This window comes from Sceloporus occidentalis, unplaced genomic scaffold, assembly GCF_023333645.1.
Source record: "Sceloporus occidentalis isolate IW3139 unplaced genomic scaffold, rSceOcc1.0.p SCAF_1, whole genome shotgun sequence".
Lineage (NCBI taxonomy): Eukaryota > Metazoa > Chordata > Lepidosauria > Squamata > Phrynosomatidae > Sceloporus > Sceloporus occidentalis.
In genome coordinates, this window is record NW_028316981.1 from 190,396,545 (window position 1) to 190,412,777 (window position 16,233).

Consider the following 16,233-nt stretch of genomic DNA (forward strand, 5'->3'; position numbering starts at 1 on the left):
TTTCTGTTTACTTTTTAAACCCTCACCTGCGACCCCTGTTTCCTCCATGAGTATTTAAAGGTCTCTCCATCTCAGAGTCATTGTCATTCTCATCTGCTTCATCAGATTCATCTTCATTATCATCAGAATGCAGATCTTTCATTATAGACCTCAAAGGACCTAGTGAATAAAAACAAAATGAAGCACAAATCAACAAGGGGAATTCACATGCAAGTCCCAACTATTGTTCAGCTCTGTAACAAAACAAGTCCTAACAGGTTTTGAGAAAGTGGGGAATGAGCACTTGGCTGTTAAACAAAAGATGTAATGCAAAGGGGAGGGCTATGTAGAAAATGCTTAAACAAAAGTAAATTTATTCAATGACCAGTTGACTTAAAACAGGATTATTTGTGACAACAAAGAGATTAGTGTGTTAAGTGGTTGCAGAATTAGCCCCCTTGGAATGTTAAGCAAAGTAAGCTGGCATTCTGTGGAATGAAATGCATCATAAAATAAAATATTTAATTTTTTTAAAAAAAATCCCCAAAGTTTATTATTAGATAATATCCAATACCTGAAATGGTCTAAAAGCGACTACTAGTAATAGTACATTTTGTTAGGTTAATCCATGTATTGAAAGTCATAGTCTAATAAATCACTGATTGCAACTTGCTCTGGCCAAGGCATTCTTTGTCTGCCTGTTTTTGATCTACTTAGATTTAGCTGTCTTCTTTATTCTAAGGTCAATGTCAGGTCAAGCAAGCTCTTTGCTAGTTTCATACATATAAACTGTCAATGCCACTAGCAGAGACCTATCTTTATCCTAGAACTGAAGAGAGGTGTTAATCCTGCTTCGATTAATAAAGATGTATTAAAAGAACAGTTATAGGATTAGGGTCTTAATATGTGAACTGTTAAAATTATTGTTGAATACATTTTCCACAAAAGAGTATGTCTTTCAGTATTTCTGGAAAAAAATACAGGTTTTTAGAAATTACATTTCAAGAAATGGGTACTGGAGGTAAGAGTTGTGCTATAATGTTACTGTTTTTATATTTCTGAGAATATAAATTCTCTGTCCAATGAAATTCATTGATGGAAGTAGTTTAGAATATTTATTAATGTTAAGTTTTTTTAAGCTTCAGTGTAACCATGCTGCAAGCTTGAAAATTATACTAACAGGGCAGTTATTATAGTTATGGATGATACAAATTATAGCTGAGATCTGAACTGAAGATGTTAATTTAATGTGTAGAAAGATGTCACTTGCTCGAAAATTCCAATCCAATCTCAACCAACATTCCAGTTCAATCAAAAAATCAAAATGATAATATGCATGAATAAAGTAATTGATGTTACTTCTAATCTTGTTAAAAAAGCATATCATTCACTCTCACAACACTGCTAGAATGAGTGAATGAATGAATGGTGATGATAATGTCATAGTTATTCCTACAAAGAAGGAAAGTGAGAGAAAGAGACAGTAGCTGCGCTAAACCTGCTCAGAAAGAAAGTCCTTTCTTTTCTGACATGTATCTATGCAATATGGGGCTTGCACATAGGTCACTTAAGTACTTAGGATTGGGTACTTCGAATGTTGAAAAGAAACTTCATTAAGCTGATCAGTACATCTGAAAGGCTGGGATTTTGTGGTGTCATTCTGCTGATGGGATGACTTTTGTCAGCAGAAATGGAAGGGGGACAATTTTCTTTCCCATTTCAGTTCCCTAACCAGTCATAAGAGATTATTACATCGAGGCTTACGGTCCTTAAAATATGGCTAGATCGTCCCATCATTAAAGCGTTTGTGGAGCTGTCATTTCTCTGTATAACAGGAACTTCCATTATCCAGAGAAATGACAGGATGCCTTCATGACGATTTCATCATGGGAGACAAGCATGAGTGGCAATCACATCCTTGCGCTTTAGGGACAATCTAGCCATGTTTTAAGGATGGTAAGCCTCTGTGTGATAATCTCCATAGTCTCAAAACCTGCTATGGAAGGCTGACAGACTTATGGGTCAGTAGAACAGAGGACTACAGGGAGATAAAGAGGACAAGAAAGTATGGTCATGCAGATAGGTGTTTGGTAAAACAATTTAGACTTAACACTGCAATAATTTCTGAGGCCATTCCTGGAACTAACTGCTCAGCCAAAACTGTGATGGAGAGTGTAATGAAATTGGAGGCTGTAATATTGAATATGCAGGAAGCCTGCACCAGAAGAAGCCTCGGTGCACCTGGAAAAAGTAATGGGGCATGCACCCATGCCGTGCGCCCCACAGTATGCTGCAGCCACGAGCCCTATTACTTTTAATGGGGCTCCAGCATACATGTTTTTTTTCCTTACGTGGGAGGGAGGAGGAGGTCCGGAATGGATCCCCAATGTAAGGAAGGGCGCACTGTATAAACAAAACCATGCTGGTTTAGTTTCAACAATCTCATGCACACACACTATGATGACAGTTTTGAAACACAGTAAAGAATGCCGATATTCTACATCAGCTACTTAATTAAATAACATCTCCTGGCTTGATCTCCTCAGCCCACCTTAACAGCCAACAGCCACACTGGGCAAAGAAGATCTGTTCAGCTACTATTCATGGTGCAAGGAGGATGATATTTCCAGAACCCTCTCCCACCAGAATTTCTACTTCTGATTGTCAAAGTCCCACTCACTGGTGAGAGTGGGCCAGAAATGTCATCCCCCTTGTGTCCCAATTGGCAGCTAAACAGACCTTCTCTGCCTGATGTGGCTGCTGCCTGTTAAGGTGGGCTAGGGAGCATTTACAGTGAGACTGCTTTATCACACTAGGGGTTTATCACAGGACATTTCCTGGTTTTCTCTAGTTTAACTCTTGTTTAAATCCCGTTTTCCCCCTAGTGTGATAAAGCAGTATGTAGTCTTAATGAATATAGAGCAGAATTTGAAGACATAACTCTCTAAGGCTGGATCAGTATGCAAAGGGATCTTCTCGTCCCTTTGAGACTAACCGAGAGAAAGAAATTTGTTGTTTTAGGTGTGTAACATTAGGTTACAAATCAGTAACTGCAACACAGAATTCCAGATTATATAACTAAATGGGTGACTGGGCTTTGGCATTTGCAGTTGCATATCCACCTATCAGAACTGATGGAGCAATGTATAAACAAAAGTTTGTAACACTGCCTTCTCGTATTGATGTCCTGCAACACATTTTGATCTGGCTTTTCTAATGCAATGATCTGATGCCAAAGGTAGTATTAAAAGTAGATTGATTACAGTTGTTACAGAAGAAAAACATACATTTGAAGCATTTAGACATCCACAAAATAGAACAAAATGCTTCTGAAAAAAGGAGTTCAAGGTTTCTTCTAATATTTCCTGCATTTAAAAGCAGCTGGTTAGGAATATACATATCATGCCATTTATAATAGAAACAATGCAACATGAACTCTCTCAACTGTTTACACATCAACTGGTTAGGGCAGGGATTTTTTTGGCAGACAGAGATTCTGACTTCCTCTAAACTGAACAGAGATTAGCTGCAAAGCCAAAGTCAATAAAGCCTAAGAAATCTGTTTATCACAGTGATTTTTTTTTAAAAAAAACCTATTTTTTGGAAGTTGAAAGAAAGCTTGTGTACTTTTGCTTACTGGGCCAAAATTCATGTTTTTATGATGCAATAACCTCAATTATATTCCAAAATTCACATCACACATCATAGTAGATCCACTTAAATAAACTGCAAGCTATATACATACATACACTGCAAGTAAATGGGGAGACACCTGTAAATGAGATCTAACACACAAAAAATCCATGTCAGTTTTAATTTAGTTGAGCATTTCATCAGGTATCTTTCTTATTCTGTTGAGTATTTTGATTCTACTGTTGTCCCCTGTCACTAGGATGAAATGGGCTATATATCCAAGCCAGTAAGTGTTTCAAAACAAAATATTTTCATTTCTATAGAAAACTGTAAGGCTGAGTAGAGCCTAATCATTTCAGACTTGAAAAGACAGCATGTCTAACTGGGGCCTTGTCTGCATGAGCCAAAGGGCCCTTTTCGTGTCCCCCCCCCTTTTCTGGCATCATCCTGTTTGGATGACACATGGCCCAAACCATGGTTCTGATGAGGGCAGTCTGGACAATGTCTGACACATCCTGCACCAGAACTAGGGCAAAGCAAGGTTAAAACATAGTTTAAAAATCTTGTATGTTGCTATGGAACTTCTTGGAAGATCCAGAGCTCTCTACAGTGGATGACTGTCTGCATGGGACTGCAGACCACCTGTTCTGAAGTCAGAATGAGGTGCCCAACATGTGACTATCACTGGCTGCCTCATTCTGATCTCAGAAGCAAGCAACCCATGGCAATGGCAAATGTGCTGGGCGACCTAGCAGAACATCCATACAGTCAGCTGCGCCACAGAAACAGAGGCCAAGGTAACAGGAAGAAAAGAGGGTAGCTGTGGAGCCAGAATATGTTCCTAGAGCATCTTGGCCAGTGCAGACAAGGCCAGAGTCAATGCACTATAAAGAAAAGGGGTGGGGAATGTGTGGTCCTCCAGATTTATCAGACCTAGTGTACAGAGTCAATATTTAGGGAGTGCAAGAACATCAGGAGGACTGCATATGCCCCATCTCTGGGTTAGTGTGTCAATCTACAACAAGGAGACACTCACCCACCTAGTTTGTGGGGTGACCCAGTTGTTCTCTCTCTCAATCTAATCTATTTTGCAAAGTTGTTGTGGGTGTGAGAGAGCAGGTAGGATAACACAGCCTAAATCAAAGTTTTCATTGGAACTAGAATGGACCCATCGAATCAATGGGAATTTGGTAAGTCTATTTCCTCTAGGCACTCCTTTGACTAACTATTGGATTTAGGCCCGTGTAATAAATAGCAAAAACAAACAAAATATGCAGCCACTTGAAATGCCATTTGTTATGTCATTTGCCTGGATCTCAGGCCAATGTCCCTTTTCTCTCTTTATTATTACCTTGTTGTCGGCTGTTCTGAGATGGTGTAAAACTGGAGCTGGAACTCGAGCTTGAACTGGCTGGACTAGGTTGCTCAGACTTGGGGAGGGAAGGGAATGGGGAAGACAACATAAGCAAAGCAAAACAAAAATTAGTTCACTCATTGGTTCTCCAAAACTTTAAATAATTGCAAATTAACTTGATTTCAGCAAGGTCTCAAACTATGTGGAAGAGAACAGTTCCATCCCTTCGTCCCATGCAATGCTTTTCTTCCTATGCCACTTGCTAATGATTTAAGGATCACTAAAAGTTCAGAAGTCAATGGCTATACTGTTAAGAGTCAAGAATGTACCATAACGGACAGACAAGTTGCAAATGTCCTTAGTGAATGAATGGCTACATAGATCACAAAAATATATACATTCCTTATGGAACAGTATTGATGTCAAAATCTGGCGGGTGAATTGACAGACTGGAACAACCCAGAGATACATGGGCAGCAAGGTCTTGGAAGAGCATCCAAAATCCCTTTTTTTCAGCTTCAGTTCTAGCTCCTGGTTATTCTTCCCCCATTTCCATCTGCTTGCTCACTCATCAGGAAGCCTTTCCTTTGTCCCAGTCATCCCAAGAATACAGATGTGAGATGACAAAGAACAGGAGGATACCTGTGTGACTACTGTATATGTGACCAGTGTAAGAAGTAAGAGGCCTAGCCTGCCTACCCATGTTTAGGAACTTTTGTTTAAGCTCTTGTCGTTGTTGTTGTGTGCTTTCAAGTCATTTCTGATTTCTGATTACCTTAAGGCAAACCTATCACAGAGTTTTTCTGGCAGAATTTTATTGTTTTATTGGCATGATTTATTCTAAGGGGATTTGCCCTTGCCTTCTTCTGAGGCTGAATGTGTGTAACTTATCCAAGGTCACCCAATGGGTTCCCATGGCCAAGTGGAGGTTTGAACCCAGGTCTTCCACTATCCTAGTCCAACATTTAAACTACTGCACCATGCTGGCTCTCAGTTTAAGGTTTGCAGATAATATTTTGATTGTTTACATGTTCATTGTTATGCATGTGTGTATTGTTGTTTCTATGGGCTTGTCTGTTTGGGAAAACATTTTTAATGGTGCAGGAGAAGAGTGCTGAGGATACCATGGACAGCAAAAAAGACAAACAAATGGGTCCTTGAACTGGAAGTCATGGTGATCAAATTGAGGCTGTAATACTTTATACACATCATGAGAAGGTAGGGCTCGTTAGAAAAGACAATAATGATAGGTAAAGTAGAAAAGGAGGAAGACCACACACCAGAAGGACAGGCTCAATCAGAGGTCATGGGCCTGAATTTGCAGGACATGAGCAAAGCAGTGGGTGACAGGGGTCTTTGAGATATCTTATCCACAGAGTTGCCATGAGTTGGGGATGACTCAAGGGTGGTTAACAACAACACATTTTTATAAGTTTCTGTACTGCAGCATAATAAGGAAATCCTTTGCCTTATTTTTTGCATGGCCCCATTTTGTTTCCCAACTGACAGCCACTCAACCATCTACATTACTATTAATAGGAAAGATGATAGTCTGAGCATAAATATGGAAATATAATTGTATTTCAAAAACATACTAATCTGTCCAATAAGTAATTATTCAAGTGCATAAAGACACTTTCATACATGTCAAATCTGTCCCGATTGACACTTTTAAAATAAAAATGCACACTTTTAAATATTTTGTGCCACCTCACAAATGACATTTTTCCTTTCACCTTCATCACCAACACGTTTTGAAATACAACTACACTGGAGCAAGCATCCTGTTTGCTGATGCTCTAAGTGAAATTCTTGAAACAGATAAAAGCAGAACAAAACCACATCTACATGCAAGATGTATACATATCCAGAACCAGAAATGCCAGGATCAGTTGCAACTTACATTTCCCCAGAGCATGGAAAAGTTACTTTTTGGACTACAATACCTAGAATCCCACGCGCAGCATGGCATCCAGATTATAGGAATAATGCTTCAAAAAACTAATTTCCAAACCCTTTGCTTTCCGCACTTACTTTGCCATGTTTTTCATCACATCTCCACTGTTAATAGGTGAATATGAACATATATATAATACCAACACAATAGTATCAGAGTGTACTGTTGCCTCACCAACAGCCTCTCCTGTAGGAAAGTGGGAGAGGTTTGAATGTTTAGTTTCAAAGCTCTTGAGGTGAGAGGCATCTGGTGCAGCAATGAAAAGAAGATTCATTTTGCCCTCATCCTCTATGAGAAAAGGACATTGGAAAAATGGTCAAACCCTATGTGATTTTTTTAATATATTCATATATATATATATATATATATATATATATATATATTTGTGCAAAATATTCACTAATAGAAAAAAGGTTTTGTGTAAAAAATGGAAAAAGCCAAATATTTTGTGCAAATAACAGTTTTCAGTGGGAAAATAATGTTTCGCATAAAGCAATGTGTTTTTAGAAATGAGTTTTCCACAGAAAACCACTCTGATAGCCTTTAGGGCTGAAGGGTGGGGTATAAATACCATAATAATAATAATAAGAAGAAAAGGGTTCAAAACTGCACAGAAGCTCTCATAATCTCAACCAATATGCATAATACTTTTTGAAATTATTTATATTTGCATATAAGTGCAAAAGAAATTTTTAAAAAACTATAGTCAGCTACCCAGTGGCAGTTACAGAAGAGTGCCAAGAACTTTTCATGTAAGTTGGCTCCATTGCCATCCTTGGTGCCTCAGCACAAAAGGCAGCAAACCTGTGAACAACCTACAAATGCTGAAGCTGGGAAATTAACAGGGGTAAATACATAACTGCCAAGATCCTCAATTAGTTGTTCAGCAGGAAAAAGCCTGATTGCTTGCAAGAAGGCAACAATACATAGCAAGAGAATATCAAGCAACAAAGGGCTGCAGGAAGGTATATTTGGATCAAACAGAAAACGGAGACTTGCAAATGAACCCCATGCATTTTTAACAGTATCACATCTCTTTTCATTGTAAGACTACAATTCAGTTAGGGCTAGTAAGGGGACAAGAGAGAGATATTCTTATTGGTAAGTTTTTTTTATATATGGCAGGGCCATCAGGATAGAGCATTGAGGTCATTTCTGGCCTAGTACAAATGTCCATCTTTATCTTGTGCTAGACTGGAAACTCATCTTAATGTGATTGCAGCTTTACTCTAGGTAGAACTCTTTGGCTTCTGTCCAAGTTAATGAAGACAGGTGTTAGACTTTCTTAACTATAAATTACCAATCCAATTAATAGAATATAAAATCCCCAAACACGCACAGACAGAACCCAGCAGTGGTAATGTCTAGCCTATGCAAAAATTCACTGCTAACACACATTTTCATGTACTCAAGTTTAAGTCCAACAGTTACTTTTCACTATAAATCAATCTACTGCTGCCCTTCATAATGAAAGAGCAGATTTATAGCCTTTTAAAGCTGTGCCTCACAATCAAAAAGATTGTGAGGCAGATTAATGGAACATCTTTCTTTTTCTGAGGATGCTGGGGAGGTGGGGGTGGGAGAGGAAAGAGTTAGCATATGTTCTTCTCACATGAGTGACATCTGCAGTTCTCACAGCTGGGACTAGGAAAAGCAAGCAAATGGAAAGCTTTGTACACACTTGGGAGATATGTGTCTTTTTCAGTCCATGCACAGCATTTGTCCTGCCTTGTATTAACAATGGAAGTGGGGTTACATGCAGAGAATCCTATGTATATAAGCCCAATATGACTCCCCCATGGGCGCATGCATATATATATATATATATATATATATATATGAGAGAGAGAGGGTGTGTGGATCTGTGCCATGCAGGTTTGATTTGATGTGTATTGGACCTATGGCATAGGTCTAAGGTGTGGATGTAAAGTGAAATTTGGAGACAAGGGAGTTGTTTTGGCAGGGCAGAGCATTCTGATAATTGATGTGCATACATTTTATATGCATTAATAGAAGCATAGTTTCCAAGTCATGGGAAATAATAATCACACTATATTCTGCTTTGGTCAGGTCTCATCTGGAATACTGTGTTCAGTTCTGGGTGCTTCATTTAAAGAAGTTATAGACAATTTGGAGTAGGTTCAAGAGATGTGCAATCAGGTTGATAAGAGATATGGATAACAAAACATATGACAATGATTGATGGAGCTTGACACGTTCAGAACGGCGAAGAGAAGATGGAAGAGTGACATGATTGTACTCTTTAAATACCTCAAGGGATGTCATAGAGAAGAGGAGGCAGACCTGTTCTCTAGCACCTTAGATGGTAGGACCCTGCCTAATGGTTTTAAGCTACAGGAGAGTAGATTTTGATGGAACATTACAAGAAACTTCTTGACAGTAAGAGCGATTCAGCAATGGAATCAATTGCCTAGAGAGGTAATGTTCTCCTTCTCTGGATGTTTTTTTTAAAGGCTGGACAGCTACCTGCTGGGATGCTATAGCTGGGGATCCAGCACTGAGCATGGGATTGGAGCGTCCAACTTTATGATTCTAGGACCCTATAACAGACAGACTGGGAAAGTGCACAACACAAAAAGGAAATGTGTACAAAACTGAGATCATCAAGACTGGATATATGGAAGGAATGAGTTATACTGAGCTGGGCAGCAATCCAGGACTTTCCCTGAACCGCTAGCTTTGCCTTATCTCTCTCTCCTTGTTTATTTTTTCTTAAGTTTCCTTTTGCTTTGCTTGGCCCCATGACTATGTCACCTTTTGTCTCTGCCCCCTTACTTTCTTCCCTTCTGTCCAGTAAACCAGGGGACTGCAACAATAAAAACATTAGAAATAATGTTTATCACTTCTGTACAAAGCTTTCCAGCAATAATTATTATCAACAGTCAAAGCAAAGTATAAGCAGTATGTTGAAATATACTTATTATGTCGGGGGGAAATGTGTTCCTTTCTTCAGGTAGTTAAATTGTACTACTTTGTGGTCACCATGTTTTTTCTGGCAGGATTCCTGCACCTTTCACTGTTACATTGTTTGGCAGAATTCAACACGTGCCACAGAAATGCACTACAACAGTGGCTCTTAACCTTTTCTTTACCAGGAACCCCCTTTAAATAGCTTTTATTGCCGTGGCCCACTAGATTCAAGATTTAAAAGCCAAATACCAGTACTAATACTAATGTTGTTGTTGTTATTTCCCTTCAAGTCATTTCCGTCTTATCGTGACTCTTAGGCAACCCTATCATGGGGTTTTCTTGGCAAATTTGTTCAGAGGAGGTTTGCCATTGCCATTCTCTCTGAGACTGTGACTTGCCTAAGATCGCTCAGTGGATTTCATGTCTGAACAAGGAATTGAACCCTGGTTTCCAGAGCTCCAGTCCAACACTCAAAGCACTACACCATGCTGGTTGTCTATTATTAGTTGTACATAATTTATACTTATATCCTAAATGTTTTCTAGTTGTTCACTGAGTTAGGTTTTATATCACTTTCTTTTGTTGTGCTTTACCTGCATTTAAGCCCAAACTTGATGTCAGACCCTATTCCATCAACAGGTTTAGTATCTTAGATAGCTGTTGTAAAGTTTGGACTAAAATCCTAAGTGGATTTGCTATTTCATTACATCAGAACCAGCATCATCACCTAGTATAAACAAATGTTGAGGGGTAAGCAAAGTGCATGTTATTCATTTCAGATGTACTGTATAGGACTGGATAATGAAGATGCAGACTTAAGCTACGCAAGTATAGCATTAAAACAATTACCTTACTCCTATTACTACAGTAGAATTTAAAACAGACTAATGTCTCCTAGGTTTAAGAAATTAATAAAGATTTGGGGTTCTGAAGTTGCTGAGAATTCTGTATAACCATAATGTTTGATTAAGTCTCTCTTTAAACAGTAAGGAGAAAATAGCTCAGTAGTTTTTCAGAAAGATATTAAATTTACACCATGATCATTTTTCAAATATTGGTAAATGTATTATTGCACATTTATGCAAACATGAAGCTTAGAAATGAAACAAGGTAATACCGCAACAGGTCATGAAATAATTGAAAATAGCAGCTTTGTTTTCAACAAGTTGTACAATTGTAATTACTAGATGTTGTCTGCCACAATACATGTGAGTTACATGCACAAATATTTGAAACAACATTCCTGTCCAAAACAAAAATAATACTGCATGAATTCACTGAAATTAATAAGATATCTGAAAATAAGATTTTAAAAAGTATTTTTCATTTAACAAGCATCTGTGCTGAACAAGACTGCAACTTATCAAACAAAATTGCTGGAGCATTCTCCCTCATAACAACAGATGGCAATGTGTTAGAGGTAATATCATCTTCTGCAATACATCATGCTTAGAGATCTCTGAACTACCTCATATGCAATAGCACATGACCAAAATTATGAAAACAACCATTATTTGTAAACACGGTGCACTGTTGGAAAAATGTGGATTTGCTTAACTTTTCCATATAACTGATATCCCAACATATCAGAATTAGAAAAAAAATATCATATTTACTATGTTCCTCTTCCCCATAGTTTGAATTAACAAGGGACTTTTGATTATTTTGAGTTGCTTCCATCAATCAACATCCCTTGCAACAGTTTTGTACATGCCACCACTAAATGGGCACCAAATCTGTGCCCATTTAGCTGATTAAAACTAGAAAGTAACAGTGAGAAAAGGATATCAGCTATAGAATTTGAGTCTCTGAATAAAGTAATTATTTATTTTGGCTTATTTAGGAGGATGGTAGTTTCTGGCTGAATGACTACAAACTAATTAAATGCTTCTGCAACACGAGGGGGTATCGTAAAGTAATAATTATCACCCAGAGGTTATTATGGTATATTGATGAAATTTTGTCAGTGTTATCATTGATTCCTAAGTGCATGATGTTAAGAAAATCAGCTCATTGTATACTTTATTTTTGTTACAAGTTGTGCCAGAAGTGACTAAAGTACTATTGAGGCTCACACCATGATAAAGTTCCTGTATTTGAATAATAACAGTGCTTGACAAATTCATGATGAGATGATTATAGTTTATAGAAACAGTTGCCCATATTATGACACTATTTTGAGGTGGAAAAGGAATTTCCAAACTGGCCATATGTCCCTCACAGATGAGTCAAGACCTGGAAGACCATCATTGATGGACAATGCAGCCATAGGAAGAAAGTTGAGTGTTTAATCCTGGAAGACAGACAAGCAAGCATCCAAATGGTCATGAATGAAACTAGTCTCAGTTATGGTAGTGTGTGGAAAATTATTCATGGTAAACTGTACATGTCTAAGGTGTCTGCACACTGGGTTCAACATTTGCTAACCCCTTTCCAGAAACAAACATGGTGTGACCTTTTCAAGACAGATGTTGATGCTGTTGGAACAGGATGAAGAGGATTTTTTGGTCGTCTGGTAACCATGGATGAACCTTGGAGCTGTCAGTATGATCCAGAGACCAAAACCATGAGCATGGAACTGAAGCATGCCGATTCTCCTCCCTCCAAAAGGCAAAGGTACAAAAGTCAGCAGGGAAGTTCATGCTCTCAATTTTTGGGGACTGTCATGGAGACATTTTCACAGATTACGTTGCAAAGGGACAAACCATCACTGGCGCATACTATAGCAATTTTCTGGACAAGTTGTGAGATGCTCTGAAAAAGAAACGCCGCGGTATGCTCTCCAGAGGCATTTGTCTCCTAGCTGAAAATGCACCAGCTCACTCATCTGAAATTGCAGTTAACAAAGCAAGGGCATGTGGCTTTGAGATTTTGCAGCATCCGTCTTATTCAATTAAATTGGTTCAAAATATGGCAGCCAGACTCATCGCTGGAAAATCTAGAGGCGACCACTTAACACTTATATTAAAATTGCTTCATTGACTGCCAATCAGTTTCTGGGCACAATACAAGATGTTGGTAATAACCTTTAAAGCCCTTCATGGCTTGGGTCCAGCTTACTTAAGGGAGAACCTTCTTCCACACAAGGCACCTCGCACACTCCTTCCACACAAGGTCCTCTGGGATGAATCTACTGCAGCCAAGAAAGACCAGGTTGGCTGCAGTCACCCAGAGGACCTTCTCAGCTGCCGCTCCTAAATTATGGAATGGCCTGCTGGAAGAGATCCATCATATTACCACTCTTGATGCCTTTAAGAAGACTATTAAGATGGACCTCTTCCGGCAGGCCTTCCCAGACTGATCCTCCTGCTCACTGATGTAGTTCACCCCTGTTCGCCCCAAATGTCCCTCCTATGCCTGTCTATTTTAAAATTTAAATTTTAACTTGTTCATTTTAAGTTTATCTATTTAAAATATTGAATTAATTTAACTTGGAATTTGATAATTGTATTTTAGCTAAGGGATGAGGGATGGAATTTTAGTTTGTATACATTAAGTACTGTTTTGGTAGTTTATGTATTTGCTTATGTAAATTGTTTATGTATTTGTGTAATTTTGTAAACCACCCTGATCTTTTGGAAACGCGGTATATAAATAAAATGTATTGTTGCTGTTGTTGTTGTTGTAGTTGTTACTCTCCTGACCTTGCACCAAGTGACTTTTTCTTGTTCCCAAAAGTGAAAAATACATACAACACAAATGCCATCATTCATGAAGTAGAAAAGTACAGTCGGCCCTTCTTATACACGGATTTTTTATACACGGATTCAAGCATACACGGTTTGAAAATGTTCCCCAAAAGTATAAATTTACCTTGATTTTCCATTTTTTATAAGGGACACCATTTTGCTATGTCATTACATTTAATGGGACTTGAGCATACATGGATTTTGTTATACACGGGGGATCTTGGAACCAAACCCCAGCGTATAACAAGGGTCCACTGTAGTTTAAGATACAATCTGCAGGCTTCTACAATAATGGTATTTTTGGAGGGTCAAAAAATGCTGGGGAAAATGTGTAAATCTGGATGGTGACTACATAAAGAAAAGCTAACAACTACAAATCAAAACAAATTTTCTGTCAAAATTTTTGAAAGGTGATAATTAAAACTTTACAATACACCCTTATACAGTGTTGAGAGTTTTACAGGTTGAGTCTCCCTTAACTGAAATGCTTAGGAAGCATTTTGAATTTTTTACAATTTTGAAATATCTGTATATATGTAATGAGATATCTTGGAGAGGGGACCCAAGTCTAAACATGAAATTAATTTATGTTCTGTATATACCTTATACACCTAGCCTGAAGGTAATTTTACACATAATATTTGTAAGAATTTTGTGTATGAAACAAAGTTTGTGTACACTGAATCATTAGAAAGCAAAGATGTCACTATCTAAGCAACCCATGTGGACAATTGTGGATTTTGGAATATTTTGGATTTTGGAATTTCAGATGATGGATACTTAACCTGCTGAGAATTAAATATTTGTCAGATATTTGCATATCCAGAGATGTTCACCATCAATATTAAATTCAACAGAAGGTGCAGGTTTGGGTCCTAATGTTTAGATGCCTGTGTTTGCCATGAGGGCTTGAAGGCAGGGATGTCACATCTGCCATTTGCTTACCTATTCTGATGTCAGGGAAAGGTTAGGCTAATTCATGGCAAGTAGCAGAGTACTTTGCGAATCACTGGATGTCTTTGATTTGAATCGGAAGGTCCTTCAGCAGTGCTTTGCAAATTATATAGTTATATCTATGGCAACTTGTTCTGGAATTTCAAAGAACAATTTGTAGGAGTCTTTAAATGGGAATGGAGAGAGAACACTAGCTGTTTATGTATGGGGTTCCCTAATGAATATTTGTCTTCTTAAAATGTATGCAGATCAAAAAGAGCTGAAAATAGTATTAATAAATCAAGCAATGCTACTAGGCAGAGAAAATGTTTTCTTTGGCTCAAATTGTGATGTTTTCTTTGCAGGGGTTTTCTGCTCCTATGGTTCGCTGCCAAAGCAAATTTTGCTAACAAAGTTGTTTAAAATATATTTTACACACTCATGTGTGTGCATATTTATCTATCTCCTCTAACAGATTTCCTACGTAAATGTATTCTCTTTTTATAGATGTCTTTTCCACATGACAGTTAAATGGGATCTTGAAATCCCAGTGTTTTTCAGTGAATGCACCCATACAATGGGTGGTCTCTTCAGAAAAAAAAATCACAGAATGGAGTAAGGCTACATTACGAGAAGTGCCCAGAGTCAGATTCTATTAATAGAAAGTGTGTTTAAACAATGGAAAAAGCTGTAGACTGAAATATGCACAGCCAACTCTTTTCTCTGATCACCGTGTTAAAAAATAATGGTAATTTTGCAATCGGTAAGAGTAGCTATGGAGTAATGTTCTAATTGGAAAATCTCTCTTATTGTTCATCCATAAGCAAGGTACTTGGAACAATAAACTTTACAATTTTATCACTGCAAAATGTAATTAAAAATAAGCTCATGGCAAACATAGGTTCAAAATCTCAGCAGGTCCCCTTGCTATTCTCCCTTTAGTACATTATCATCAGTTATCTGAGCAAAAGTCTTCTATAGTGTTGGGCTCTCAATGACATTATCTCAGCACTTCAATTAAAATGTTTTCATCCAGATAAGAGAATATTTTATCACCTCTTAAAAACTTCCCCTTCAGATTCCTCTCTTAATTACCAACATATTTTAAAGAAATTTCAACCAGACTCTGATCAGAAGCGTAAGCTGCCTTCTCACAATCAACAGAGACGTCATTTTATCTTTCAAACTGACAAGCCTCAGGTCCTCCAAATTTGTCTAATGACAGCAAACAGCTCTTCCTCCCATAAAGGGTGGGAATTGTGTGACTTTTCAGATAATAACCAATATTACAGAATGCTGGGAGTTGCAGTTTGACAATGTCTGGAAAGCTGTCTGATTCTCACCCTAATCCACCACCCTGCCATCAGTTTTATGTCTGTTAAACCTAAGTATTGCACAGTAGCTTGTAAGGCTACTCTGTCCCACTGATGCTGTCCTTCTTTAACACTGCAAGTTTCCTTCCTCATTCTCCACTCCTTCCTCGAAGCCTAATATGCAAAAGAAATTGCTTCCCACCTGTGATTACTCAATGACATGGCAGGAATATCAGTGGTGCATAGAGGAGACCATTCCTTGCTAACTAAATCTGCCTCACCAAGTACCATAGATTGAATATACCAATTAGAAAGATCATGAGCATTTCATCTAGAGCAATCGTTCTGAAATTGTGTGCAAAGAGATGTATCCGACATGCTATAAGGACTAATATTGTGCCAGATTTTTTTTTAAATAAAGCTTTTCTGCCTGGAGAAGCACTT

General features: G+C 38.0%; 1 protein-coding gene across 4 annotated transcripts in view; it reads right to left on the reverse strand.

Moving 5' to 3' along the window:
* The window catches only part of MLLT3 (MLLT3 super elongation complex subunit), a 144,346-nt gene that overhangs the window by 14,353 nt on the left and 113,760 nt on the right, over nt 1-16,233 (reverse strand). For all 4 annotated transcript variants that reach the window (XM_089487849.1, XM_089487842.1, XM_089487855.1 and 1 more), the window contains 2 exons: nt 4,964-5,042; nt 27-159 (listed from right to left, as the gene is read on the reverse strand). In XM_089487849.1, coding sequence (XP_089343975.1) covers nt 27-159; nt 4,964-5,042 — 212 coding nt within the window. The remainder of the gene's footprint in view (nt 1-26; nt 160-4,963; nt 5,043-16,233) is intronic.